The 27791-nt window shown below is 44.1% G+C and overlaps 2 protein-coding genes across 3 annotated transcripts; one reads left to right on the top strand and one right to left on the bottom strand.

The window, feature by feature from the left end:
- Positions 1–1064: 1064 nt before the first annotated feature.
- Positions 1065–5031, bottom strand: CETN2 (centrin 2). The gene is made up of 5 exons (XM_028522618.2): positions 4892–5031; positions 3815–3973; positions 3362–3490; positions 2100–2237; positions 1065–1668 (listed from the first exon to the last, which is right to left on the bottom strand). The coding sequence occupies exons 1-5, from the start codon at positions 4892–4894 to the stop codon at positions 1579–1581; spliced, it is 519 nt and encodes a 172-aa protein (XP_028378419.1). The 5' UTR covers positions 4895–5031; the 3' UTR covers positions 1065–1578.
- A 122-nt stretch (positions 5032–5153) lies between these two features.
- NSDHL (NAD(P) dependent steroid dehydrogenase-like) lies at positions 5154–26631 on the top strand. 2 transcript variants are annotated; one of them, XM_028523012.2, is made up of 8 exons: positions 5154–5304; positions 9037–9151; positions 13090–13248; positions 15853–15999; positions 19316–19444; positions 22642–22784; positions 24074–24176; positions 25342–26631. In XM_028523012.2, exons 2-8 carry the CDS (start codon positions 9050–9052, stop codon positions 25672–25674), a joined length of 1116 nt encoding a protein of 371 aa, XP_028378813.1. In that variant the 5' UTR covers positions 5154–5304; positions 9037–9049; the 3' UTR covers positions 25675–26631. The 2 variants fall into 2 exon arrangements, with proteins under 2 accessions (XP_028378813.1, XP_035872921.1); XM_036017028.1 differs by lacking the exon at positions 5154–5304 and adding an exon at positions 8411–8548.
- Positions 26632–27791: the final 1160 nt, after the last annotated feature.

Genomic DNA, 27791 nt, shown 5'->3' with positions numbered 1-27791 from the left:
TTCAGGGACTGAGGCCCAGGGTCATGCCCCTTTAACATGCTCCCCACCTAGGGTTGCTGGCTGAAATATAGGACACCCAGGTAAAGTGGAATTTCAGATTAATAATGAATAAATCAACAGAAAAGTCCAAATGGGATATACTTGTACTAAAAAAATTTTGATTTGAAATTCAAATTGACTTAGTTTTTTTTCAATTAGCTAAACCAGGTGACCCTACCTCAGTTTGGACTAGGATGCCACCTGTTTAAAACCCGTTCTCTCTCTACGCTGTGTGAGTAAAGGAGCATTACATCCTTGTCTGTTTTCCATCACCCCTGCTTATTAATGCTCCCCATCCTCAGCCTGGAGCAGAAAGCTTATTGGCATCTGCCAGGGCTTCTGTTATAGGTAATCCTGTGTAGGACCAGGAAGGAGCTGAACAAGGTCACCCAGCTCAATCTGATGCCAATACTCTGAGACACTAACCAGCAAATAAACTGGCAAGAGGTTGGCTGAAATAAGCCAACTGTCATAATAACCTGGCTTTCCCCTATTTATCCAAGCACAAATTACCAGTAACTCTTCTTTGGCCTTATACTTTGTCAAAACTATATTTAGAGCATCATTTAGGTTATGTGAAATGGATTCTTCTAGTTTGCACACCAATAGGTTCCCAAGGCAAAAAATAAAAATTCATGCCAATAACAAAGGATTATTTCATTTTCTGTCCACAAGCTGGTAAGGAGTTTGGGATCTACCAGGCTGCCTTCAATACAATGGTTTGCAACAGCAGTCCCCAATCTTTTTGGCACCAGGGACTGGTTGTGTCAGGAGATTGAGCTCAGAGGAACTTCCCTTGCTTGCTTGGCTGCTCACCTCCTGCTATAGAGGGTGGCTGAGAGCAGAGACAGGAGGTAGAACTGCGAGAGGGCCAGGAGGTGAAGCTCAGGCAAGCTTCACTGGAGCCCAGTTCTTAACAAGCCATGGACCAGACAATTACCGGTCTATGGCCTGGGGTTTGGGAACCCCTGATTTATAAGATTAATTCATAGTCAAGTCTAAAGAACTCATCCTTAGAGAAAAAAAAAGCTCAAAATAAGAAATGTTTTATTCTTAAGACGAAACAAATAATAAAAGCATATCCAAATGCAAGTGAGAAAGTTCACTGGATTTTTTTAAAACAGAAAGCTGTCCTCAAGTGTCAGTGAAAACCAGAACAATCCAAGAGATGCCCACGGCTGTGGTAGCACAGGTACAACATGTGCTTGTCTAGGAAGTCCTTCTGTGGTGGCATAAATGTGGGAATGCATGACAAGTGAAGCACTACAAGGCAGAACAGCAAGTGGGTGAGAACTTTCAGACCCTTTACTCTAATGTGCTTTGGTTCTGCCTTGGGAAATTAAAGTAAGCAACATGTCACCTCACAAAGAACTCTACTATCGAAGAACACGTGCCAAAGTCTAAACAGATTTGAGGTTGTTACTAAAGTCATACAGGGAGGTCAGTGGGGTAAAATAGTTTGTGTTCTCAAAAAACAAGTTTTACACACTGGCAGGCATTAAATCTAGTGATGTGTGCTTGCACTAGAAGGGAATAATCTTAATAAAGGCTGGTCTTTTTCATGATGCGTAGGAACTCTTGCTCATTGACTTCTCCATCTCCATCTCGATCAGCTTCATCAATCATTTCCTGCATGATAGTAAGGATTCAGGTTAGATTAATGAAACTAAAATGTGACCAAGCAACAGGCTTTTATATGCTACATAAATAGACAATTGTACTCCACCCAATGCGAATGTGCTGCTTTTTACAATTGCTTCGTTCCTGAAAAGTTACCTGAAATCTAAGTCATACTTTGTCACACACATCACCTACAAGGGAGCTTGAGGGGGGATGCCTAAAACCTAAAATTGTAGGTAAAACTGTCCATGTTTGTATTTTTCTGGGATCAGGGTTCATAGCTTTATCACATTATCCAAAAGAAATTAAGTGGTTAGCAGAGGGACAAAAAACACAAGTTTTCCTTCAAAGCTGTGTTCATATCAGAGAAAATGTAACACAGAAAAGTCACCCAGGGCTCCAAGCAGGAATTCTGGGTTTCAGTATGATGCATTACAAACCTGCAGCTCCTCATCAGTGAGGTTCTCACCCAACTCCTTGGCCACACGTTTTAGATTGTTGAACGATATTGTCCCAGTTTCATCATCATCAAAGAGCTTGAAAGCCTTCAGGATCTCTTCTTTGGTATCTTTCTCAGACTTAACAAGTAGAACATAAAATACACAAGTAGGGAAACACTGCAGTTACTCATGTCCTATAGCCCCACTACTGCCTAACCCCTCTGCCCTGTCCCTACATCATTGCATGGTCTCGGTGATAGCCTTCATGACATAGGTCCTAGGTCACAGGGAATCAAGCATCATCCAGTGTAGAAAAAAAGAACAAACTCAATGACATTATACAAACCCAAAGGCTAAAAAGGAACTTGATAAAGTACTGCACTTAAAACATCTTTTCTGTACAAACCAGAAAAACTGGACTTGTTTTTAAAATACAGAAGGAGAGGGGTGGAGTTAAAATTAGGGGAAATAGAGCTGCTTAAGTTGGTGTTAGTCCACAAAGAAAAATATAGGTATGATTAGATTATTTCAAAGCAACAGGATTATTAGAACATGAATAGACCCATGCCTTGGAACACACACCTGAGATGCTAATGGAGATACTGTTCCACAGACCAGTAGAGTGCAGATGAGCCACACTAAGGAAGAGCAATGGTCCAATGGGAACATACTTCCTGAGTGGGATGACACTCAGGGAAGTGAGGTGGGGTGACATATTATGGTCTCCCTTGATCCTTCAGACCCTTTAAAAGAGTGACACTTGAGAGACTAGAAAATGGGTGAGTTAAACCCTGGAAGTGCTAAAAGGCCAAATCCCCAGTGCAAAGCACAACTGCTGAAGCAACGGATCCTCAGGCTAAGGCTACCCAGAATAACAACTGGGGAAAGAAGAATTTCCAACTTTAAAGTATAGGGAATTCATCTTGTCAAAATGCAAGACACTATAATATCGTTGGTGTTTATATGGTGTTTATAGGTTTTACTGCTCTTGATTATCACATTGACATATCAGTTAGAGAAGGAGAATAGTTAAAAAGTGATAACAGTAGTACTTTCACTACTTAACAGAGGGTAAAATGACTTCCTGTGACTTTGTGCCTTGAAGAAAGCCAAGTAAAACTTAAGTGCCCTAATTCTGTCACCAATATTATGCTTTATCAGCCGAACTCTCCAGTCTATATTAATGTTTCTTCAATGAAGACATATTCATATCCATATTCAAATTTGTCCATTGTGGGTAGAAAATATGCTGATTATCTTACCATTTTCTGAGTCATCACAGTCAAAAAGTCATTAAAGTTCATTTTTCCTGTCCCTTCCTTATCAATTTCAGTTATCATTTTCTTAATCTCTTCTTTCTTGGGTTCAAAGCCCAGTGCCCTCATTGCCACCTACAATGAAAACAGGATCAGTCATCTCAATGTGCACATCTAAGTAGAGCAAGAGCAAAAATGACAGTGAGAACATTAAGCCAGCATCTGAAACAGTCATGTTAAAATGATTGGGAAACACTATAATATTAAACACATTGATATTTGCACTCATTTTATTTAATAATACGTGTGGTAAATAAAGCTAGGAAAACAGCACAGTGCCTTCTTCCCTTGTCACATTTTCCAGGGAGGAGAGGACAAAAGGGTGGAGTGGTGACAGGAAGAGGAGACAAAGAGGCAAAGGAAAGGCAAGGCAGCAGAGCAGGAATGTACAGGGCTTGCCTTAAGTTCCTTCACATCGATAGTCCCAGTTGCATCAGTATCGAAGAGATCAAAAGCTTGCCGGATTTCCTGTACCTGCTCCGCAGTAAGCTCAGGCTTAGGACTCACTCTTTTTCGCTGGGCATTTGATGCCATGTTTGCCTTCTTAAAGTTAGAGGCCTTTAGACATTTTACAAACACATAAGCACAATATTATGCAATATAGTCCATATTTGACATAAAATAAAGACAACCATATCTGTTTTTAAAATACTTTATACTAACCTATCCCAGAGCTTTGCTTAACTGTAGAGATAATTAGAGTTTACTGGGAAGGACAATGAATCTTTCCATGCATCTCTTTCCCTCCCTCTTTTTAAACTAGTTTGTAGAAGCAAGGAGATTCCTTGTCCTTTTGGACATCCCTTATTGGAAATCATCCCAAAAGACAGCTAGTTAGCTAAGGAGTAGATAATAAGCTCTCCCTGAATTTGAGGATCCTAATTCTAGAGATGTCCTTACAATGCCCACTCGCGGTACTCCACTTCCCTCTAAGTACTCTTTCTGATTACTTCCGATTTGGCCAAATATAAATCAGTTGTTAGGATGTATATTCTGTCAATACTGAATAGTAAAATGCAATTCCCTAGGCACATCCATCTGTGCCTTCCCCAAGAAGCTCAAAGCGTCTCCTGAATGGCCCTATATTTAAATTTTAAAATGCACGTTAACAAACGTCATCAACCTCCCCCAGCATTGTGCAGAAACTTTGATAGAGCTTGGCGGCCAGAAGGCCAAGGTCTGAGAAGGGCGGGGCCTTTGAGGAACCCGAGTCTTCTTTACCCTGGTACAGGTCACCCAGAGGGCCTGGGGAGCCAAAGGGCGGGTAGGAGCCGGCTGTGGGTTAAGGGGAGCCAGCCGCAAATCACAGGCCCAGCACAGTGGCTGTCGTCTCTTCCTTGACCTCGGGAGAAAGATGTCAGAGAAAGGAGGGGCGTGCCAAAGCCGAGAACGGCTCGAGAAAGACTTCAGAAAGGCCGAGGCTTGAGAAGGGCTCAGCCTCGGGGCAAGGGGCGCAACAAGAGGGCAGGCACTCACCATCGCAAAGACTCGGCTACCCGTTGTTACGGCAACCGTTGTACATACTAACTCGGCGCAGTTCCCAGGGTCCAGAGCGCGCCGCCCTGCTCCTCATTGGTGATCCGCTTGCTGCCACCGCCTCTCGCCACTGGCGCAGGGATAGAATGGGTGGGACTAACCCAGCAAAGGCCCTGCCCAAGGCCGGTGGCGGCCTGCTGCTGGAGGAGCTCAGGCCTCGTCAGGCGGGATCACGCCACAAGCGCTGATTGGCTGAACCCGCGCCAAGCCCTACCAGTCGGAGTGTTGGAGGAGCTTCCCCTGAGCCTCGGCTCGCTGCTGGCTTCGAGAAAAACTTGGCGGCCAGTGACCGGAGCTTAGTGGGTGCAACCTGCAATCGTGGTGAAACCGGCAAGGGGGACATCTGCGTACAGGTAAGCGTCGCGACCTCTCCCCCTTGGAGGCTGCCTTGTGTTGGCAACTGGGCGGGAATGCGAGGGGCTGGGTGGGGCGGTCCGGGTCGGGCTTTTTGGTCTGTCCTAAGGCTGAATTAGGGTCGGTGGGCCCCAAACGGATTAGAGAACCTTAAGTGTTGAAGTGGAGACCACTCATAGGGAAACTGAGACCCAGTGAAGGTAAGGGACATGCTGAGCATTGTCGCACAGGTTCGGGCCCCTAGGATTTAGAAGCCGAATCCAGCTGAGGCTTTCTTCGAAGGTGTCCCTTTGAGAGCATTCCCTCCCCTCACCAGGTTCCAAGAGAGACTCCCTTGAGTTCATCCCTGGTGAAAAGCAGCCCAGGAAGCTAGCTGCGGGCCTGGCAATGGACTTTGAAGGGAGTGAAGGAGATATGAGCGAGGATGAGAGGGAGAGGTCATCACAATACACTCTTTTTGACATCCAAATACTTAAAGGCGGATAGGGAGGAGCGTTCCAGGCCTAGACGCCCTCATAAATAAAGCCTCAGAGGAGTTTTGGAAGTGTGAGGCATGCTTGGAGAATTATAAGGGGGCGTCTGCAAGGGTTTGGGCTGAAAAGGAGCTGCAGCAGTGGAGCTGGAAGTCCAGCCTCGGCCTTCCTCAACCAGCCTCGTGTTAAGAGCTCTATGTGACTTTCAGCCCATACCTGCTTCCCCTCTGGACATTGGACACATTGGAGTAGATTTTAGGGAGACAGGGGTTAGAGCAGAAGTTTCTCAGGCTGAGAAAAGCCTGAGGTTTATTAGCATTCCTTAAGTGAAAGTGTTCACCGAACTTGTGCCCTTTGCCCCCTTCCCCTCTGAGCATGAGCCAGGTCCAAACCTTTGTGTCATGCATTTTTTTTCCCATCCCCTCCGCATTAACCAGCCTCCAAGTTCTATCAGTTCTCCCCCTTAGGTGCCATTTCTTTTCTTCTTTTCCACCTCTGGTGTTCCACTCCCAATGTGAGCCTTCATCACCAACCTCCCAAATAGTCCAAGTCCAAGTTCTCGCCTTGGTAGGCAAGGCCTGGCATGACATGTCCTCTTCTCTCCCCAGACCCTCCAGCCCTGGGACACTGGTTTCCTTACTAGGCCTCAAAAGCACAGGCACACTCCTGCCTTAGAACTTTTGCTGTAGCTGTTCTTTCTGCCTCCTTGGTCCACTTCTCCCCACTCCCATCTTTGCTTTATTGTTACCTTCTCAATGAATCACCCTAAGTACCCTGTTTAGCACTGCAGCCCCCAGCACACCCAAACCCCACAACCAGCTCTACTTTTTCCCCCATAGTACTTCCACTTTCTAACCTGTAGTATATTTTACTTATTTGGTTTTTTATTTCTCATCCAGCAGAAGGTTAGTTCTATGAGGGCAGAAGTCTTTGTTTTGTTCACTGCTGGCACTCCAGTGCCTGCAACAGTTAGGGACCCATATTAGGTGCTCAGTAAATCTTGGCTGAAACACTGGTGAGTAATCCTTCTGTTTGCTGCTCCTTACCTATTTAATCCACCCTGTTCTACCAGGTTATTTTTCCCCATGAACAGCTCTGGCCAGATCACCTCCATGCTTTTAAACTCTCAATGGTTCCCTTGACTACAGAGTGAAGTCCAAACTCAGCCTGGCATCTGAGCCTCCTGCCCTGCCTCTGCTAGTCTTTCTTACTTCCTGTCCCTCCACACCTTCCCAGTCAGTCTGTAGGTGGCAGCCTGGCAGAGTAGAAGCAACAACTACAAGTTCTGCCTTGATTGTGTACCAGATGTGTGACTTTGGGCAGGTCACTTGACTTCTCTGAGCCTCAGTTTCTCATCTGTTGAATAAGACCAGTACTGTCTCCCTAACTGGATGCTTTCTGGGTCTTATTGGTATAATATATGTAAAAGGGTCTGACATTTAGCAGGTCTTCGGGTAATATTAGTTTTTTTCTCTCTCTCTGATTTGCTCTTGTCATTCCACCTACCTGGCATACTCGGAACCATAGACTTAGCTAAAATTTCTCCACACTGCAGCCAGAGTGATCTTTCTGATGTTAACATTCACCCTTGCTTACAGCATCCAGGAGCTCACTCCCCCATCTTCTCCTGGGGTAACTCTTTAACTTGATAAACAGCCTGTGCGTGCTCTTAGTTTTGCTCCCAGTCTTGCTTCACACTCAACATGACACAACTTGTCATAGTCGCCAGAACATACTGGCTCTGTACTGTCACCTCGTTATTGTCACCTGGGACTTGAAATGTCTTTTAGGACACTTTCCCTCTCCACTTAACTCACTCCTCCAGGGCCTTGAGAACTCAGCTCAGGGATTGCCTTCTAGACCAGGCTCCCTGCTCTGGGTTTTACCCTCAGCAGAGTTCAAAGGCACTTCTACAATGCTCTCCTAGGTCTGTCTCAACACAAAGTAATGGGCTCTTTGTCTTGTGCAGGTTCTGCTTGGCAGCAGCCAGCATATAGCGCCTTGTGAATGATGGAATGTAGGGATGAGTGAGCTGACACACCTGGCTACTCTCTTATAAGCTGCAATGCCCTTTTTACACCTGGGACTTATTTGGGCCCCACAGAAGCTCTGAGGTCAGCAGGCAGATTGCTGCCCTACAGGTGAGGTCTCAGACCAGCTGCAGCAGCACAGTTCAACCTGGACTCCATTCCAGGCCCTTTGCTGGCCCTCCAGAGGCTCACAGCCTAGTTGGCCAAGACAGACGTGGGCAGAGGAGTATAAACCAGTGTGCATAGTGATAGAATGGAAGCAGACACAAGTGCTAAGGAAGCAGCTAACCTTTCTGGGAGAGGAGGAAGGGGTTTCTCAGAGTAGATAGTTGAGCTAGGCCTTGAAGGATGAGGAAGAACTAACCATGGAGCAGAGAGGAAACAGTATACACTAAAGCTCACAGGCATGCTGATGGGTTTCTCAGTGACCACCACAAATTCAAAGCCAGGGCGTTTGTATGTACTAAAAGTAAATAGATAAGCAGAGAGATGAATGACAGTAACATACAGATACCTCAGGTCTGTGAAAGAATAAGAAGAGAACACCCATCTTTCTCTATCTGGTTTGAAATGGACAGACAATTCATTCCTTTTCTCTCCAGGGCTCAGTAGTGTGGAACTTTCCCCAGCAGGAAGGAGGAAACCAGGTTCATTCACTACCCTCTTTATTAAATCCTGTCAGCAGCCCTTCTCCTCTTGCCCAGAAATTGAGTGAAGCTCCTGTATTTCACCAGGAGCAGGTAGCTCTCTTTTCCTAGATTCTTTTCAGCCTAAGACTTTGTCCCAATGTGCATAACAGGGCACACATACTGGTTTTTAATGGATTTGAAGACATACCATTTTAAAGGAGAAAGACTTAAGGCTTCTGATTAGTGAACCTTAACAATTGCAACACGGTATAATGATCAACGCAAGAGAAATAGAGAGTAGCTGAAGTATGTGAGTGCCATGGGAAAAGCTACAATGCCAAAGACATTCTTTTTGATGTGACTGATGAATGAGGTTACTTAACTGGCCTCCCATTCTGCCTCTAGTTCAAGTATACAGTGAGTTATGATCCCAGTTATTACCTTCTCTAAGAGAGCCGCCTGCATCACAGGAATGGGAGCTGAGGGCTCCAGCCAACAGCTACTCTAAAGTTCAGCTCTTTGTGAAAACTCAACGAGGGGTGGCATGCACACAAAATACTAGCAGCTAAAACATGTTTATGTTTAACTATGTCTTTCAGAAAAGAAGGGTTGATGGCAAACAGGACCATATTTGGAGCTGAAATGGAAGAAGCATTTGGCAAGCCAATGAGAGACCAGGTCACAGGGTCACATTTGACAGAAGACAGTCCAAAAGTAAGTACTGACACAAAAAAGGTTAGCCAAAACCAGAGAAGGGGAAAGTCAAGCACATACGTATCAGCAAGCTATTCATAGTTAGCTGTGGGTTAAACATTATATTTGGTACATTTATTAAATCAATTAATGTTGAATATTGTTTTTCTATATAAGATATATATCTTTATTTAAGGTATCAGTTACTGCTTTGTAACAGTGTCAGTGGTTTAAAACAACACCCATTTCTTCGTTCATGATTCTGTGGTTTGGGCTGGGCCCAGCTAGGGGGATCCATGGCTGGTCTCCCCTGGACTCACTCCCAAAGCTGCAGCCATGGGGACCCCCTGAGTTATATGTTCCAGGTAGCCTCAGATGCCTGGTAGTAACTGCTAGCTATCAGCCGGGTGCCTCAGTTTGCCATTACATGGCCCCAGCATGCTAAACTGGGCTTCTGAGTGGAATGGCAGAAGCCTTACGCGGGGTCAACAGGGGCAGTAGCAAAGCCTCCTGGAGATTTTTCAGTTCACTTTTAATGAATGATAATACTTCAAAAATGTAATCATACCAAGGTAAAATGTGTTTATGTCAAATGTTAATAAAGGAGAACTCCCCAGGAAGGTCTCATGGGCCACTGCATTACCCTGGTTTGGGTGTGGAACTCAGAGTAAAGCCTTCTTTGTGCTCCTGTAGTTGAAGGTTAATCTTGCATTCTAGTGTTCAGACAAACCAGCAGAGCCATTTGCCAGCTACAGTTTCTTGTATGTATAAATTAGGATTTTACTGGTATTCGGCAACCAAAAAAAAAAAGTCTAGATTCCAATGGTTGTATCAAATGTTGTTCTTTCTCATTGATTAACTTTAACTTTATAGTAAGTAGAAGCTATACATTTAAACTACTAAAATCAAAAGAATACTTTCATCTTATCTATACATTCTGTGCAAGACATCTTTGGAAAAAAATGGAAACCAATGTTTGGAAGAAACCCAGTGGCCTAGACCATTCTCTTATCTCAAGACCATACTGCTATTAAAATAGGTCATCTAACCCTGGCCAGTGTGGCTCAGTGGATTGAGTGCCAGCCTGCGAACTAAAGGGTCGCTGGTTCAATTCCCAGTCAGGGCACATGCCTGGGTTGCAGGCCAGGTCGCCAGTAGGGGTGTGCTAGAGGCAACCAGACATTGATATTTCTCTCCCTCTCTTTCTCCCTCCCTTCTCTCTCTAAAAATAAATAAAATCTTTTAAAATGTAGGTCATCTAGATGGCTTTCTTTCCTATACTTAAAACTCTCTCCAGAGCACAAGTTTTGTTTTTGAAAAAGAAATTGGAAATCCTTAAATCACTTTTGTGATCAAGAACAAGATGATGTAACTTTAGCATAGGAATATCTTTTGAAATGTGAAAGAAATTTACACTAAAATAGTTGGGAGCAGTAGATAGATGGATATAGATATATAAATGGATAGCTAGATAAAGTAAAAATTGGTCACTTTTTAAGAATTTTTTTCAATTACATTTGACATACAGTATTCTATTGGTTTTGGGTATACAGCATGCTGATTGGACATTTACATGAATTGTGGGATGGTTCACCCCAATTAGTCTAGTGCCAATCTGGCACCATGCAGAGTTTGCAGTGTTGTTGGCTATACACATATCCCGTATGTTGTACCCAGCATTATCTATGATAACCAAGATATGAAAGCAAACTAAGTGTCCATCAATAGATAAATAGATGAAGAAGATGTGGTAATATGTATAAAATTGGTCACTACTTGGTTTGCCTTATTACATTTAGTCTTTTTTTTTGTAAATTTAACAGATGTATCCCTGGATTTGCTTATGTTTTTCAAGAATGTTTGAGAATATAAATAATAGTGAATCAGAAAAAAACTCTGAGATAATTGATTTTATAACTTCCCTCAGTAACCCATTCTTGAGTTTCATTACCTGTTTTCAGTCTGGAGTTCTATTCTTAGTTTCTAATACATATTCCTTACCCATTGTGTCCACTTCCCCTGCATTGTCTTTCATGGCCATGAAAATTGGTTATTTCACATAGCATAGCATTATATTTCTAACCACATAGCATTATAGTTGTGATTAAAGACATTGGCCCCTCTTTAGGCCCAGGCATACTTTGTGGAAATGAAGAAAAATAAGTTTGGGAAGCAGGGAGGTTCAGAGTTATTTGGAAAAAAAAAAAATAAACCCTGAATTTGTCTATACAACTAACTTGGAAGGGATGAGAAGGATTTGCCAAAAACAGAACTGAATGGGATTTGTATGTTTAATTTGCCCACATCCGGGATATCTGAGAAATTTCAGTCAAGATACAAATTACTAAGTATGATGTGATTACATGCACATGGGAGTAATGAAAACTGTAAACAAGAATGGGTTGAAAAGATCATTTCATGGGAGTGGCATGTGAGGCCTGAACAAATGATGCTAAAGCTCCAGAGCCATCTCCAGATGCCCAGTGGACTCCAGTATGAAAATGTCATTTCAGGTGGGACACCAGGATGTCAAGAGTAGATCTGTAGAAGGGGCCCTGGCACCCCTCAAGTCTCCTGTTTATCTCAATTACATAGGTATGTAAGGAATAAGTGGGGGAATGAGTGAGTGAGTTGGTTTTTAATCAGAAACAGAATTTCTGTAAGATACTTAGTTTCTAACCCCCCAACTCTGATTTGCTATAGACAAGCCTAGGAAAAAATGGGTGTATGTCTTCTTAAGGAAGTCCAGATACAGTTTTAGAAAGACCCGAGGGTGTACGGATATCACAGGTCCTCATTTGGGGACACTCGTAGCCAGCTTAATCAGCATGCAACAGCCACAATTTTGCATTAACTCCCTGGAGTGAGAATATTTAAGTGCTTGCACTTCTGTTATTTATCAGAGTTGGAATTTAGCCAGGAAAGTGAATGTGTTGCAGAAGCTGAAATGTAAAGGCTAGAGATCTCCCAAATTCATCAATCTCCTCAGAGTTCAGAGAAGGCAAAATAAAGCCCTGGCTAACAGCTCCCCCATCTTCACTGCAGCCCTGGCAGCAGATTCCACTGCACTGTAATAGTCTTGGATATACTAAGGCGAGCAGGGGTTAGGCAGTGAGTCCAAGGCCACCCGGCGCAGCCTCATAGGGTTAGAAAGAAAAAGGGCCTGTCTTTCTCCTGAAGGTGTGGAGCCTGGGCTTTCTTCTTTCTGATGTTTTAAATGCATACTCTAGTTGAGTAGGGGTGTCTTCTATTTTTGTTTTGCCTTATAGGTGACCAGTGATCAGCTATCAGTAGCAAGGAGACATCACTTTTTTTTAGATTGTTCAGTTTTGATCATAGGTGGTTTAAGTTCTTTCTGAGATACCTCCTTTTCTTTTCACTAAACACACAGCAGATACTGGATCATCCAATGTAGCTAAAGTCTTTTTCAGTCTCATTTGCACGCGCTCTCTCCCTCCCCCTCTCTCTCCTCCATCCCTCCCCCCCTCTTTCTCTGTGCCCCTTCTTCCCCCTTTCCTGCTCTGAAATGTAAAGGCTATCTCTCCCCTCCTTACTGATCCCAGGACAGGAGGTTGCCACTGGTGATAGAATACCAGAATGGTATAAAGCTTCCAACTTGGCTCAGGAAGGGTTTCTTTAAGATTTTTATTTATTTATTTTTAGAGAGAGGGGAAGGGAAAGAGAAAGAGAGGGAGAGAAAAACAATGTATGGTTGCTTCTCATACTCCCCCTACTGGGGACCTGGGCCATGACCCAGGCATGTGCCCTGGCTGGAAATCGAACTGGTGACTCCTTGGTTTGTAGCCCACACTCAGTCTACTGAGCTACACCAGCCAGGGCGGGCTTCAAACAAAAAATGGACCTGTCATCCTAGTGGCTCATGACATGTGAGTCCATGCTCTTTATAGGTTACAATTCTCATCACACCAGTGTCCCCCACCACCCGTCTCTCTCTGCAGACCAAGAAGTGCACAGTGATTGGAGGCTCTGGGTTCCTGGGGCAGCACATGGTGGAGCAGTTGCTGGCAAGAGGCTACACCGTCAATGTATTTGACATGAGGCAGGGTTTCGACAATCCCCAGGTGCAGTTCTTTCTGGGTGACCTCTGCAGCCAACAGGTAATGGGCCATACAGCCTTACTGATTTCCCATAGGCCCCCAGATGGAAACTAGTGGACTTCCCCTACTTGAAGGCCAGCCAAATTGTTGTCTCAAAAAAGAATTTTATTTTGAAAAATATAAAAGTAGTGCAAAAGCTGCCTGGTCAATACATAAATGAATGGGCATGACTGTGTACCAATTAAACTTTATTTATAAATATAGTTATCCATGGACTGTAATGTACCAGCTGCTACTCCAAAGTATATACTCAAAAGTATAATTGCTGGTTTTATTTTAATTTTTATTGTCATATTATACACATTCCATAAATTTCACATTTTAATTTTTTAAGACTTTATTTATTTTTAGAAAGAGGGGATGGGAGGAAGAAAGGGAGAGAGAGAGAAGAAACATTTGTCAGGTCAACCAGGGACTGAACCTGCAACCCAGGCCTGAGACCTGACTGGCAATTGAACCAGCGACCTTTCACTTTGCAGGACAGTTCCCGACCAACTGAGCCACACCAGTCAGGGCTAAATTTCACATTCTTAAAGTGCACAATTCAGTGGTTGTTAGTATATTTACAAAGTTGTGCAGCCATCACCACTGCCTAATTCCAGAACATTTCCTCCATCACTCCATAAGAAAACCCCAGGCAGTTAGCAGTTGCTTCCAATATCCTCTCCTACTCTCCCAGCCACTCATCTTCTGTCTCTGTGGATGTGCCTGTTCTGGACATTGTCTACAAGTGTAATCATATGGTGTTTGCCCTTTTATGACTAGCTTCTTTCATTCGACATAATGTTTACCCATTTACCCATAAACTTTACCCATGTCATAAGAGTATTAATATTTGGAATTTTATTAGATGTTGCCAAGTTGCTCAACAAGCTGCTATGTCATCTTTTCATCCCCACCAGCAGTGTGGTAGTATCCCCATTGCTCCACATTCTTGCCAACACTTGGTATAGCTACACTTTTTTTGCATTGCTGTTCAGCAGTGGTTAGAGTCACATGTCCTCCCTGTTTGGGAGTGATAATTAGGTCATCACTGACTGCTGAAATCAGTTGGTAGAAGGTTGCTGGGGAGGACATTCAAACAGTTTCAAATGATCACCCCACAGATTTCTTTTTAATTACAGAAATGGAAAGGTATCTTTTTGATGGCTAGAATCTGGCAGCCATCACCTTAACCAGTGATCAAAAGTCAACATGCCAAAAGTATTGAACCTGAATCTAATCATGAGGAAACAAACTAATCCAAATTGAGGGACACTCCAAAATAGCTGACTTGAAGAGCGGCATTGTTCCAAAAGACAAAAAGAAAAAAAAAAAAAAGATAGGGAGATTTTTCCAGATTCAATGAGATGGGAGAAGTATAAGGACTAAATAAGATGCGTGATCAACCCATGAGTGGATCCTAGATTGAAACATAAAAATGGCACTAAAACACATTATTGGGACCATTGGGGAAATTTGGATAGACTAATTATTGAGTAAGAGTGCCCCCTGTGTTAATTTCCAGGTATGATGGTGGTTTTATGGTTTTTTTAGGAGGGTGGCTTTTTTCTTAGGAGATGCTGGGTGAAGAGCTTAGAGGCAAAGTGGCACAATTCTGCAAATTAGTCTCTAATGGTTTCAGAAAAAATCATATGTCTGTGTATCTAAATAGAGGGAATAGTGACAAAGTATTAATAAGTGACTTTAGATACTTAATTTATGGTTGTCGTTCTTTTGGTGATGTTAGTATCTACTGATGATCCTCCGCAGATCTTATTATTTAACTCAGGTTTTGCCAAATGCTGACATGCTGTCATTATTCTCTCTTTGTTTCTTACCTCAAATCTTTGTACCTTATGCAGATTAAATGCTTGACTCTTCCTCTTTACTTACTAATTTGCAGAATGTATTGTTATTCTTACTGGTGATCAAATTGTTCCCTCTTTGGCTAGTGGGAGCCTCTGTAAGTTGTCTCTTAAGTCCTTTTAACAGGACCCCAGGAGTCTTGGCTAGCTTTCTTGCTTTCTGGTATGACAAGGTATTCCTGGCTTATCTCATCTATTTCCTGTCCCAGATCTGCAATCAACTATTTCTCTGGGGAACTCTGGTTCCTCTTAGCAGTAAATTAAACATACCTGTTTTCAGTTCCTTTCAGGTTGCTGTTTTATGTCTAGTTTCACAGAAAAGAATACTCCTATGTATTGGCTGTTTACACTATGTTTCATGGTGTAGGGCTTTTTCATATGATTCATAATTTGTGTCTCTGAACTCATCTTCCCCAGGAATTTTACCACCAGGTGTCCTGAATTATGCCTCACTCTGTAGGGCATAATGGCACAGATGTCACCTCTTTCTGGATCCCACAGGCTTCTGATGCCCCCAACCAGTTTTTTATTAGAGACAAGTTAATGGGGAGGGAGCAGCTAAAGGAACAACATTGTTTCTTTCCCATGTACTCCTATAGTTTGAATCTTTTACAATGAGAATGTATTTCTTTGTTAATTATAGAATTATAAAAGGGCAAGACACCTATGCGTGACAGATCGGGGAGTGGGAATGTGAGGAGGCTGTTTACTTGTGTAAGGCAGGAGTGATTGGTGTTGTCTTTGTTTGCTTTTCCAGGACCTGTACCCAGCTGTGAAAGGTGTAAGCACAGTTTTCCACTGTGCATCACCCCCACCATCCAGTAACAACAAGGAAGTCTTTTATAGAGTGAATTACATTGGCACCAAGAATGTCATTGAAACTTGCAAAGAGGCTGGGGTTCAGGTAAGGGGAAGGTTGAAGTGAGTGTTGTCACAAATTGCTAAATGTGCAGGGGAAAGGGTTCTTGCTCTCCTCCTGGGTTAGCAAGACTTGCTTCCAAAAGTATTGGGAAGATCCTAGAAATTAAGCTCTGGAACAGCTGGGCCAATTTGAGCTGTAATATTCTAACTGCATTGGAATAGACTATCTGGGGACCCTAAGGCTTATTAGTCATTGGTTAAAGAGCTACAAAATGTAGATATTGCTTATAGTTTTATTGTGACAATATATATATAACAGAAAAGTTACCATTTTAACCATTTTAAGTGTACATTTCAGCAGTGTTAAGTGCGTTCACATTGTTGTGCAACCATCCCCACCATTTGTCTCCTGAACTTCTTTTATCTTCCCAAACTGAAGTCTGTCTCCATTAAACAATAGCTCCCTATTCTCTCTCCCACAGCCCCTGGCCCCCACCTTTCCATTTTCTGTCTCTGAATTTGATCACTCTTGGAACCTCATACAAATGGAATCATACACTATTTGTCCCTTTGTGTCTGGCTTACTTCCCTTAGCATGTGTCAGAATTTCCTTCTTTTTTAAGGCTGAATAACATTCCATTGTAAACAAGACTACATTTTGTTTCTTCACTCACCCGTCAGTGAATTGGAAATGACTTGAGTTGTTTCTACCTTTTGACTATTGTGAATCGTGTTGTCGTGAATATGGTTATTATAAATATCTGCTCCTGTCTCTGCTATTGATTCTTTTGGATAAATACCAAGAAGTGGAATTCCTGGATCATATAGTAATTCTTTCTTTAACCTTTTAAGGAACTACCATACTATTTGCCAGACTTTGCTAATATTTTCAAAGAAAAACTATTTACTTTTATACAGGATAAACCTGTTAAAATGCAGACCCAAAAGGGATATGAATTTTTACTGTGTCATAGCTTGTTGCAGTGTTGTAAATCCTGGTTCTCAGGATCCTCTTTATGGGGTACCAGCTGCTGGACAGAGCAGCCCCCTGTCACCCAAGCACTCCACCCTCACAAGTGTCATATGCCCTAGATGTTGTGTAAATGAGAAAAAAAGACTGAAGTAAGCCAAGGGGTTCTCTCCCAACAGTCCTGATACTGTCTGCTAGCTCCTGGCACCAGCAAGAACAGGAGCTCTTCTGAACCCTGCACCCTGGGAAGGATCAGTTATAATAATAGTGACCCCTTAACACTTGGCGAATGACAAGAAACTTTGCCCTGCAATTGTCATCTGACTTGCTCCTCCCTAGGTAGCCAGGAACTACTAATATCATTTAACAGGTGAGGAAGCAGATTTTGAGGGCTAAACGCTGTCTGTGCTAGCAAGTAAAAGACGTGAGATTCGAACCAGACCCTCCAAAGCCCAGACTCCTTACTCTGCTGTGCTTGAATAACACAGCACAAAACATACTGCTGCTGGTTTTAAGTGGAATAGCCCAGGCATCCAAAAAAAGATTCTTGAATAATATAGCGGCCATGCACCCGTCACAGCATTTGAGAAATACTATCAGCGGTAGAGTTGAGGCCCTGTATATATCCTTACTCGATGCCTTTGTTGTTCTTCCCCTAGCTATGAGGAGCCACTGCTGTGAGTTGGGGGTTATTATTTATTTGCTCCATGTGCAGCCAATATAAGGTATTGATTGCATGTTATAAAACTTTATAAAATGGTATGTTGGATAGGTCATCCTGTAACTTGCTTTTTTCCCCCTTAATGTTACATTCTTGAAATGTATCCATCTTGATAATGTAGCTCCAGTATATTCACTAAAGTGGCAGAAATAGGTTAGTGGATAACAACGCAGGGAAGGATTTTTGGTGTTGTATTTAGGGAACGTTTCATAACACTGATATCCAAAGATTGTTTAATGTGTTTTTTTTCCCTCCTGGAAGGTTTTCAATGTTACTTCCCACATTTAAAATTTTAATCTACCAGGAATTTATGTTTATATTGGGTCTGAGGTAGAGGCCACATGCTTTGTTGTTCAGCACCATTTCTTGTGGGAGCCATCCTTTCTCCACTTTCAGCACCCCACCCAGCACACCTCGCATGTTGGTGCTCTGCGTGGGTCTGTGCCTGGCTCTCTCTCCCATTCCATTGGCCTCTGTCTGTGCCCAGGCCACTGTGCTCTGCCTTAATTCATTGAGCCTAAGGATGAATCTCAGTGTCTGGTAGTACAAGTCACCCCCAACCACATTCTTCAGAGTTCACTTGGCTGTTCTTAGCTCTTTGCTCATCCATATACTTTTTAAGGTCAGCTTGTTTAGTTGATAAAGCCTGCTGGAATTATTATTGTAATTGCTTCAAACAAAGATCATCTGGGAGAGAATCAACATCTTTCCAATATTGAGTCTTCCTTATCCATAAATACATAAGATCTCTGTTTATCTCTTTAATTCCTTTCAACTGAGTTTTCTACTTCACGATAGTTTTGCACCTCTTTTGTCAAATTTGTTGCTCTGTATCTCATTTATGGTTATTGAAATGTCTTTCATATCACATTTTCAATTGCTAGTGCATAGGAACACAGTTAATTTTTGTATATTGATTTTGTTCTCAGCAACTTTGCTGAACTCTAACTTTAATATTTTCTGTATATTCATAGTGTTTTCTGTGTACACATATCCCGTATCTGTGAATGGTGATAGTTTTATTTCTTCTTTTTAAGTCATTACACATCATTCTTTGTCTTATCCTACCATGCTGGCTAGAACTCCAGGGCAATGTTGAATAAAAGTGGTTAAGATATAATTCAAGCTAATGATGTTCAGTGTTGGATGAGGTACCTTTAACCAGAGGGCTAGGAGCTAGGGACCCTCATAAGAGAGTATCTTCCTTTTGAGTAATATTTTTCAAATGGGCATGGGCATTTGCCTGCATGTGCTGACATGCCAAGGTTGATATCAGAATCACCAGAGGTCTTTTTTAGACAGACATCTCTCAAAGTTTGTTGGCTGTTCTTCCCCCACACAGAATCACTACCATAGTGAGGTACCTTGAGTAATGGAAGTCTGTCCTATCCGTCAGTGGTGATAAGGAGAGAAAAAGTAAAATCTGTTGTTTTAGAATGGAATGCCATAATAGGTGTAGAATCCACATAGCTGCAAAAGATGGTGATCTTTGGATTATTTTAAGAAGGCTTGAAAAGCAAAGGCATTGCAGTAAATAATTTGTACGGTGCCTTGCATGTGAAGGTCATGAACAAGTACCATTTGATTCTCTTTCATAAATGACCGTTGTAGTGCTCAAATAGTGATCATTCCTGACTTTTTTTTTAATCTTCCTTTCTCCTCTGCCAGAAACTCATTTTAACCAGCAGTGCTAGTGTCATCTTTGAGGGCACTGACATCAAGAATGGAACTGAGGACCTCCCTTATGCCACAAAACCCATTGACTACTACACAGAGACAAAGATCTTACAGGAAAGAGTATGTACCTGAGAACTGGTTGAGTGAGTGACAAGTGAATTCCATGAACATCTGAAGGGCTTAGGTTCTTAAGAAAAATATTTGTAAATATAATGAAGCTGGTATTCTAAGGCCTAAGTACCTAATGTGGGAAGTAAAATTTGTGGGTGAAATTCAGTTTTAAAAAATCATAAAAAGCCCTGGCTGTTTGGCTTATTTGTTTGGAGTGTCATCCCTTGCACCAAAAAGCTATGGGTTTGATTCCCAATCAGGATGTATAGCTAGGTTGCGGGTTTGATTCCCAATTGGGGCACATATGGGAGGCAACCAATTGATGTTTCTCCCTCCCTCCTCCCCCCTCTCCCCTTTCCCCTTTCCCCTCTCCAAAAAATAAATCATCCCTGGCTGGTGTGGCTCAGTGGACTGAGCATCGCACTGCAAACCAAAGAGTCACTGGTTCAATTCCCAGTCAGGGCACCTGCTTGGGTTGCCAGCCAGGTCCCCAGTAGAGGGCACACAAGAGGCAACCACACACTGATGTTTCCCTCTCTCTCTCTCTCTCTCTCTCTCTCTCTCTCTCTCTCTCTCTCTCTCTCTCTCTTTCTCCCTCCCTTCCCCTCTCTCTCAAAATAAATAATAAATAATCTTTTTAAAAACGCCCAAATCTGTAGAAAATTTTAAAAAACATCAATAAAAAATCGTTAAAAAATAGCTTAATGTGGCCAGATACTGCTGAGTCTTTTACAGAAACTGCCTCATTTAAACTCCACAATGACCCCCTAAGGTGGGTACTACTGTTGTCACCAGATTACAGACAAGGACAGTTGATTCCCAGAGATTTAATGCCTTCCTGAGGCCATGCAACTACTAGGTGGCTGAACCAAGGCAATTTAGCTCCAGAGCCTACACTCGAACTCATGCTATGCAGGGTAGGGTTACTCAGTTGCTATAGAAATCAGAAATCTGACACATGGACAAAACCAAGGGGGAGTGGAATCAGGGGAGGGAGGTGGGGATGGCTGGGGTGGGGGGAGTGTTGGGGGAAAATGCAGGCAACTGTACTTTTGAACAACAAAATTTTTAAAAAAATCAGAAATCAGGCAATCTGTGATGATTCAAAGTGTGCAGGCAGAACTTGGGCTTAACACACAAGGAGTGTGTTTTCATTCAAAATACCTTCCTAGTGGCATTCTTGTTTCCCTCCTTTTTAAAAATTAAACAGTGGAAGGATCTTGCTTTATTGAAAGGAAAATCACTTTTCTACTTGACAATCTGGCTTGTCCTGGGAGCACCTGGTTTTAGCAGCCATCTGAGTTAAGTAGCAGGCACCAGCCCTTCAGACTTCTGGATTCCAGGAACCCTGACAGCAGCTAGCTCCAGGATTAATGTCCAGGGAGGACACTACCCTGAGGACAGCCTCAGCTGTAGGCCATGAATGCTCATAGGCCACAGACAGCTTGCCTTAGCTGGGTAGCTATGAGTTTACCTCTCTCAGGTGTTTGTAGCACAACACAGCTACTGAGGGTTCTTTCTCAGCCAGTACATATGGAACCAGAGTGTAATGCCGAATTGGCATGGGTCCCCTTGCACTCCCTGAGAGTCTGCTCCCTGTTTGCTATTATTCCAGCTCAGAAAGTTTCAGAGGAGCTCATTTTCAGAGAGACATGAGGTCCTCCCCAGTCCAGGGGATGGAGGCCTAGCCTTTTGCAAGCTGGAGTCCTATCTCTGCCACCCTGCTCCTTGGAGTACACCTGCCTGGACTTGACCCAAAGATTACTGAAGTTTCCACTGGGCCCTGTGCACTCTCATCCAAGGTGCCTGGGACTCCCACCCATTGTGTTGAGCTGCAATTGGCAGCTATGGCTCAGACCATCAGTGAGTCATTTGCATTGACTTTCAGTGCCCAACTGGAAAAAAGCAAAGCTTATGAAAGCCTCCAGCAGTAACCTGGAGCCTGCTGTCAGCGCAGTTGGCACACAGTAATTCACTGTTGGCTTTCAGACCTCCAAACATAAAAAGATGGAATGTGGTATTAATCTAGGACCCCTTCACCTCTCTTCATTTTATTAACAGAGATGAGCCTTGGTAGAAGGCATTGGAAGGCTTATTTTTTCATTTACCCCATTGCCATGGGACCAGAGGTGTGGTGGGAGAGGCGAGACAGCCATGGGAATCTGTTGTGAGATCACTTCTCTACTGTTGGGTAGCTATAGTGCTTGTAAACTCAGTCAACAAGTAATATAAACTCTCTAGGACCCAAATAGAAACAAAACTTTTTCCACCATAGAGTAGATAGATATCCCAGGTGAAGTGATAACTGTCCTTTTTAAAATTTTTTTAATTTATTTATTTTATTTTTTTTTATTTAAAAAGACTTTTTAGATAACTATCCTTATTAAGGATGCACTTACTGAAATGGTTGGCTTAGACCATCCCATTTAATCAGCACGCAGCCCTGTCAGGGTAGGCACTGACATGGTCCCCAGTGTTACCAATAATGTAACAAACCATTCAGGAAGTTTTGTTACTTGTGAGACAAACCTGTTTCTCTGTACTTTAAGCCCTTAAGTTCTAGTTTGTCCATTAAGCTACACAGAACACAACTTTTCTCTTTTCCTGATGGTGATGACAGGAATAGTGGCTGCCTCTTCTTGAGCGCTTCATAGGTACTAGACACTGCTTTGAGGACTTCACTGGTATTGGCTGCCTTGTTTCTTCCAGACCCTTCACCTTCTCCGTCCCTTCTTCCTGGCCCACTTGGGTTCATCAGAGTCCCTTCCTGGGAGGTGGTACTCAGAACTGACCAGAACAGCCCATGACTGGTAGAAACGTGCAGCAGCACATAAAGCTTAAGGCAGGAGCCCCTTCATTGGTAACAGCCTTGTGGGAGGCTCACAGCTAACTGGCTCACTACAGTCCCCAGACCTTTTGCATAAACTGCTTCCAAGGCTCATCATCCCCTGGCTGCATTTCTACATTTTAGTCTCGAACCCAAACCCTAGCCTTTGGTCTTAACTGATTTTGACCCAGCTGTCTCTCCTGCATTTTCCATTGTGAGTGTTGGGGGTGGATGGGGCAAAGAAGTAACCAGAATTATACCATAACCAATGCAGATTTTCAGCCCAGGGCAGTAGGTGATGTCTGCATCCCCTGTGGGAGGTACTGCTTAGCTGAAGCAGCATATCCACCATAGACACGCTCCTTCTGCTCTCCTACAGGAAGTCCTGGGTGCCAATGATCCTGAGAGGAATTTCTTAACCACAGCCATCCGCCCCCATGGCATTTTTGGTCCAAGGGACCCCCAGCTGGTCCCCATTCTTATCGAGGCAGCCAGAAAAGGCAAGATGAAGTTCATGATTGGGTAAGTTGGCCCATGCTTGCTCTTCAAGACCCCCTGAACCATCTGTAACAAGGATCGGTCACATTCAGCTCTCTTCTTATGTGGCCTTCTCTGTTGCCCTCTTTATTTCTTTCCTGGAGCTGCTATAGCAGATGCCTCATACTGGGTTGGGGGTAGCTTAAAACAGCAAATAAATTATCTCCCAGTTCTGGAAGTCAGAAGTCTGAAATCCTACTGTGAGAGGGTTGGTTCCTTCAGAAGATTCTGAGGGGAATCTCTTCCAGTCCTCTCTCCCAGCTTGTGGTAGTGGCTGGCAGTCCTTGGAATTTCTTGGCTTATTGATGCCTCACTCCAATCTCTGCCTCCATGTTCACATGACCTTCTTTTGTTTGTGCATCTCTATTTACATGTATCTTGTTTTGTAAGGACAGCAGCCATTGGATTTAGAGCCCATTCTACTCCGGTATGACCTCACTTAACTTTGATTACATCTGCAATGACCCTATTTCCAAATAAGGGCACATCCACAAGTTCCAGGAGGACATGAATTTGGGGAGGGCACTATTCAACCTACTATAGGAGCCTTCCAGGCAAGCTGGGAAAATATGTGTGTCCTGGTTTGGAAATTGAGGGAACAGGCTCAGAGAGGGAACACTGACCCAAGGTCAAGGGGCAGGCACTAAACTCTCCTTGCATCTATGAAGCTAGGTGGAGGTGTTAACATTCCCCCTTGAGGAGAGTGCAGATGAAGGGGCCTGTGCAGGTGCTGACAGTGTGGCTGTCTTCCCAATACATTTACTCTTCCTTCCTTCCTTTATTCCATTTTCTCCCTTTTCCCCTTAATCTTTCTACCTGGCCTGCCTACGTGCCTCTCACTTGGCCTCCCTGCTGCCCTGTCCCTTTGCTTTGAAGGACATGGTAGAAACATGTGAGGCCAGAGCAAGGCATCAGCCCAGAGTGTCCTGGAAGGAGGTAAGAGCTGCTGCCCAAATTGGATCTCAGAGCAGACTACACCAGTGTTGGCTATGCTGGATGGTGCAGGCAGGGCACCAGTCTTTCAGATTCATTAGTTGGCCCAAAAATATCCCACTACCCCTGAGGGCCCCAGGAGCCCTGGACCCCTGTATATCTTTAACTGTTACAGATATCCAGGTGTGCCAGGGGCTAGCATTGTCAAGGCAGGTAGCAGCTGTTGTGCTGGTAGCAGCCTTTTAAACACTGAGACTTGGGAGCAACCCTGGGTCCACGTGCAGTCTCCACATGCAGCTGTGTGCTTCCAACCCAATGGAACCATATCTGTATTCCCACAGAAATGGGGAGAACTTGGTGGACTTCACCTTTGTGGAGAACGTGGTCCATGGACACATTCTGGCTGCAGAACACCTCTCTCAAGACATGGCCTTGGGTGGGAAGGTAAGGCACCTACTTCTCCCAGCTTTGCTATGGCTGACCCACCACATCCTCCTCCTGCACATTTGCCCATCTGCAGATTTCTTCTCTGTGTGATTGGATGCGCTGGCACATGCCCTCCATGATTCTGCATCCTTGTAAGACCTCGTTTAGGATCCTGTTCGGTCAAGGTTGAGCCCCTGTGGTTAGGAGCATGGTGTAATAGCAGTACCACATCGCACAGGGCAGCCAAAATCCAGAGGAACACGCTGGGATTGAACAGGGATTCAGGACCTCGTTTCCCATGAATGTAACCTGGCTGCCCCATGGACATGGCTACTCTGGACAGGGTCTTGTGAACATTGGACAGAGTGTTTACTATTTACCCTTTCTCCCACTCATTCTAGATATCTCCATTTTTCCCCATTCACCTGTCCATTCTCATGCCTCTCACCCCTCCTGAGGAGCAGGTGTAGCTGTATCTCCTGGCATTTGACACCCAGTGTGCAGGGTGGCCATGTGGGGGAGGTGAGCACTCACCCAGAAATAGGAGAGCACATGTGGGCCCATTGCCCTTTCCTCTCATTCCGAGAGCCCTCTCTTCCTTGTTTTACACTCCTGCCTTTGGCATCCCCTCTATCTGGGCCTCATTATTCTCTCTTGGACCTCTACCATTTTTCCACTCATATAACTCTTAGGGTGGGTGTGGCTTTACACCAAACACAGCACATTTGAGAAATGTCATGACCTGTTCATTGCATCTGAAGATGAGATGAGTTTTACCGTGATTAACACAATTACTAAATTAAATTAACAGGCATGCCTTCCTCAATTCAATCTAAGCTTCACTTAAAACCCTGGCATATAGACAAAATTTTCATCGCCTTCCCTCTCTACACCTAAAGCTGCCCTAGCTGCAAGTCAGAACATTGTCTCTGCCAGCAGCTGACACTTGCAGATTAGAGGACCACAGAAATGCTGCAGTCTGCATGGGCTTAATGTCTGCCTTACTTTGGAGGTGCTCTGTAAAGGAGCTGGGACAGGTGGGTGGGCAGGGAGTGGCCACTGGTTTCCCAAAAACATCAGTCCTGGGCTGAGCCAGCAGCTGCACCTGAGCCCCAAGTTCTGAACGTGGCCTGCTCATCCCTCCAGTAGGGGAACAGTCTCTAACTTCTTGTTCTGTCTTCAGGCATTCCACATCACCAATGATGAACCCATTCCTTTCTGGGCATTTCTGTCCCGCATCCTGACAGGCCTCAATTATGAGGCCCCCAAGTACCACATTCCCTACTGGGTAGCCTACTGTCTGGCTATGCTGCTGTCCCTCCTGGTGATGGTGGCCAGTCCTGTCATCCAACTTCAGCCCACTTTCACACCAATGCGGGTTGCACTGGCTGGAACCTTCCACTACTACAGCTGTGAGAAAGCCAAAAAGGTCCTGGGCTACCAGCCACTGGTCACCATGGACGACGCCGTAGAAAGAACTGTGCAGAGCTTCCACCACCTGCGAAAGGTCAAGTGAGGCCCCCAAGACTGGATCCTCTGGTCACATTCCCTCACCAGTAGCTCTCCTCTGTGGATCAATAAACTAACCTCCTTCAAGTAAGTTTATTCTGAGCTCAGGTCCCTCTTGCCAGTTGGGTGAGAGCACACTCATCCTTTCCATGACCACAACTGGGGCAAAAACAGCAGACACTTATCTCTTTGTAGGATCAGATTTGGTCTTCTTGTAGCAGGCAGCTTTGTATTCTATTGTTTTGTGTTCTCTTCCATCACCCCTCTCTCCTGGGTTCCTTATCATTCCACTGTCCTTGCACATAATCAAGGAAGCTATAAGGAATAAACAACCCCTTTCTAATGGAAGATGGAGAAGTCGATTTGTTTCCATGCAAACCAATACAAGAGGAGAAGCTGCAGACTGTTCAAGGAGCCACATACTACAAATATCCTAGAAGAAAAACAAGTTAGAACCACACGGTGAGACATCGTGTGTACATTTTAAGTAGACACAGAGTTTGGAGAAAACCTTTCTAAAAGCTTAAAACTTTCTGTCATGGGCAAATTTCTTGTTATCAGCAGACTCCCATTGTCCTGAGTGGCACGGTGGTGTTCTGTCCCTGTGGCATGCTGTTTCAGCTGTTTAGCTACTCTCCTGATGTAGGACATCTGGCTACTTGACAGAAAGGTCGGACAGAGGAGAGCTGCCTTTATCTGCTTGGAGGCTGGGCAGAAACTCCATAAGCTAGTACAGAAAGGGCAACTTCCCTCATAGAACCCTTCACACTCAGAACCCTTCTGGCCAGTTTCCAGAAGGCCTAGCACATACAATGATTTAGCATTCTCTATTTCCTGGTAATGCTCTGGTTATAGAACCTGGTTTCTTCTTAGACTAACTGACATGTAATCTTAAAGATTTCTGTTTTCTTCTGTGCTTTTGTCCAAAGTTGGGGAGGCTAGAATAAAGACATTGTATGTGCCATTTGGTTTGTGTAATATGAGCATGACCCTGAGCTATGGGGAGACTGCCAAACTGATGGGCCAGGGGTTATAAAGAGAAATAAGACACGGTCTTTACCCTGAAGGCACTAAGAACAGCAGAGTTAAGATATGTTCACAGCCCCCTATAATACTGAGCAGGAAATGATACATGCACTTCAGATGGTGTAAATTCAGAAGAAGGAGACATGGCTTCTAAGACCTTTGTGAAGGAAGTGACAGCATTGAGTTGGACCTTGAAGGCCCCTAGGTGGCAATTCAGGCTAAAACGTCAGGTTCACAGTCAATGGCTTATAGTAGTTTCATCAGTAGTATGTTGCCTTCCTCAGATTCATTGAAGTACAGAACTGACCAGCCAGCTCGGGGTGGGAGGTGTGGAGCAGTGGGAGGTCAGTCAGGCTGAAGAGTTGGAGCACCTAGAAAAGAGTCACAGCTTGCTGCCTGATTTCACTGGGGGAATGGGAGGGAGGGCGGAAGGAAGCCAGGGCACAGAATGGGAAGACTCCTGAGCTGCCTGGAGGAGGGTCTCTGTTTGGAAGGCTGAGGCTGACAGACCCTGCTGAGGAGCATCAAGGGCCAAATTGCTGTCAGCTTTGTCTTCCCAGCTTCCCTGGGAAAATGCTAGCATCTGCCTTGACCAAAGATATCCCTCATCAAATTCAACTGTACATGTTTCCGCATGTTTATTGGGCAATGCGCAGGCTTCAGTGGTGAATAGTCCTCAGCTGATATTCTAGTGGGGTCATGGGAATCAATACATAATTGGAAACAAAAGTTCCAAAAAGGAAAAGTGTGGGAGTGACATTGGGCTGAAAGTGAACCTGGCCCAGATGGAAATGGGGCAGGGCAGAACAGCCATCGAAGGCTTCCCGAGGAAGCAACGTCTGTGCAAATCAGAAAGGTGAGACTGAGATCAGTAGGTGGTTGGGGAGGCCCTCCAGACAGAGCCTGAGCCCTGCCTGGTGAGAGCTTTCACCACCCTTTCTTGCTCTGCCCTACAGTCCTGACCTAGATCTATGTAAACCATCTCTTGCCACCTGTTTGGAGAAAGTCTGACTGCCAGGAAACCATAACCTCTGAGCCCTCCCTCAAAAGCTTGTTAGAAACTCTGGGCCCCACCCCACACCTACTGAGCTGAGACTG

The sequence above is a fragment of the Phyllostomus discolor genome, chromosome X, assembly GCF_004126475.2.
Source record: "Phyllostomus discolor isolate MPI-MPIP mPhyDis1 chromosome X, mPhyDis1.pri.v3, whole genome shotgun sequence".
NCBI lineage: Eukaryota > Metazoa > Chordata > Mammalia > Chiroptera > Phyllostomidae > Phyllostomus > Phyllostomus discolor.
The sequence above is the reverse complement of the archived record's forward strand: the minus strand, read 5'-3'. Positions and strand labels throughout refer to the sequence as shown.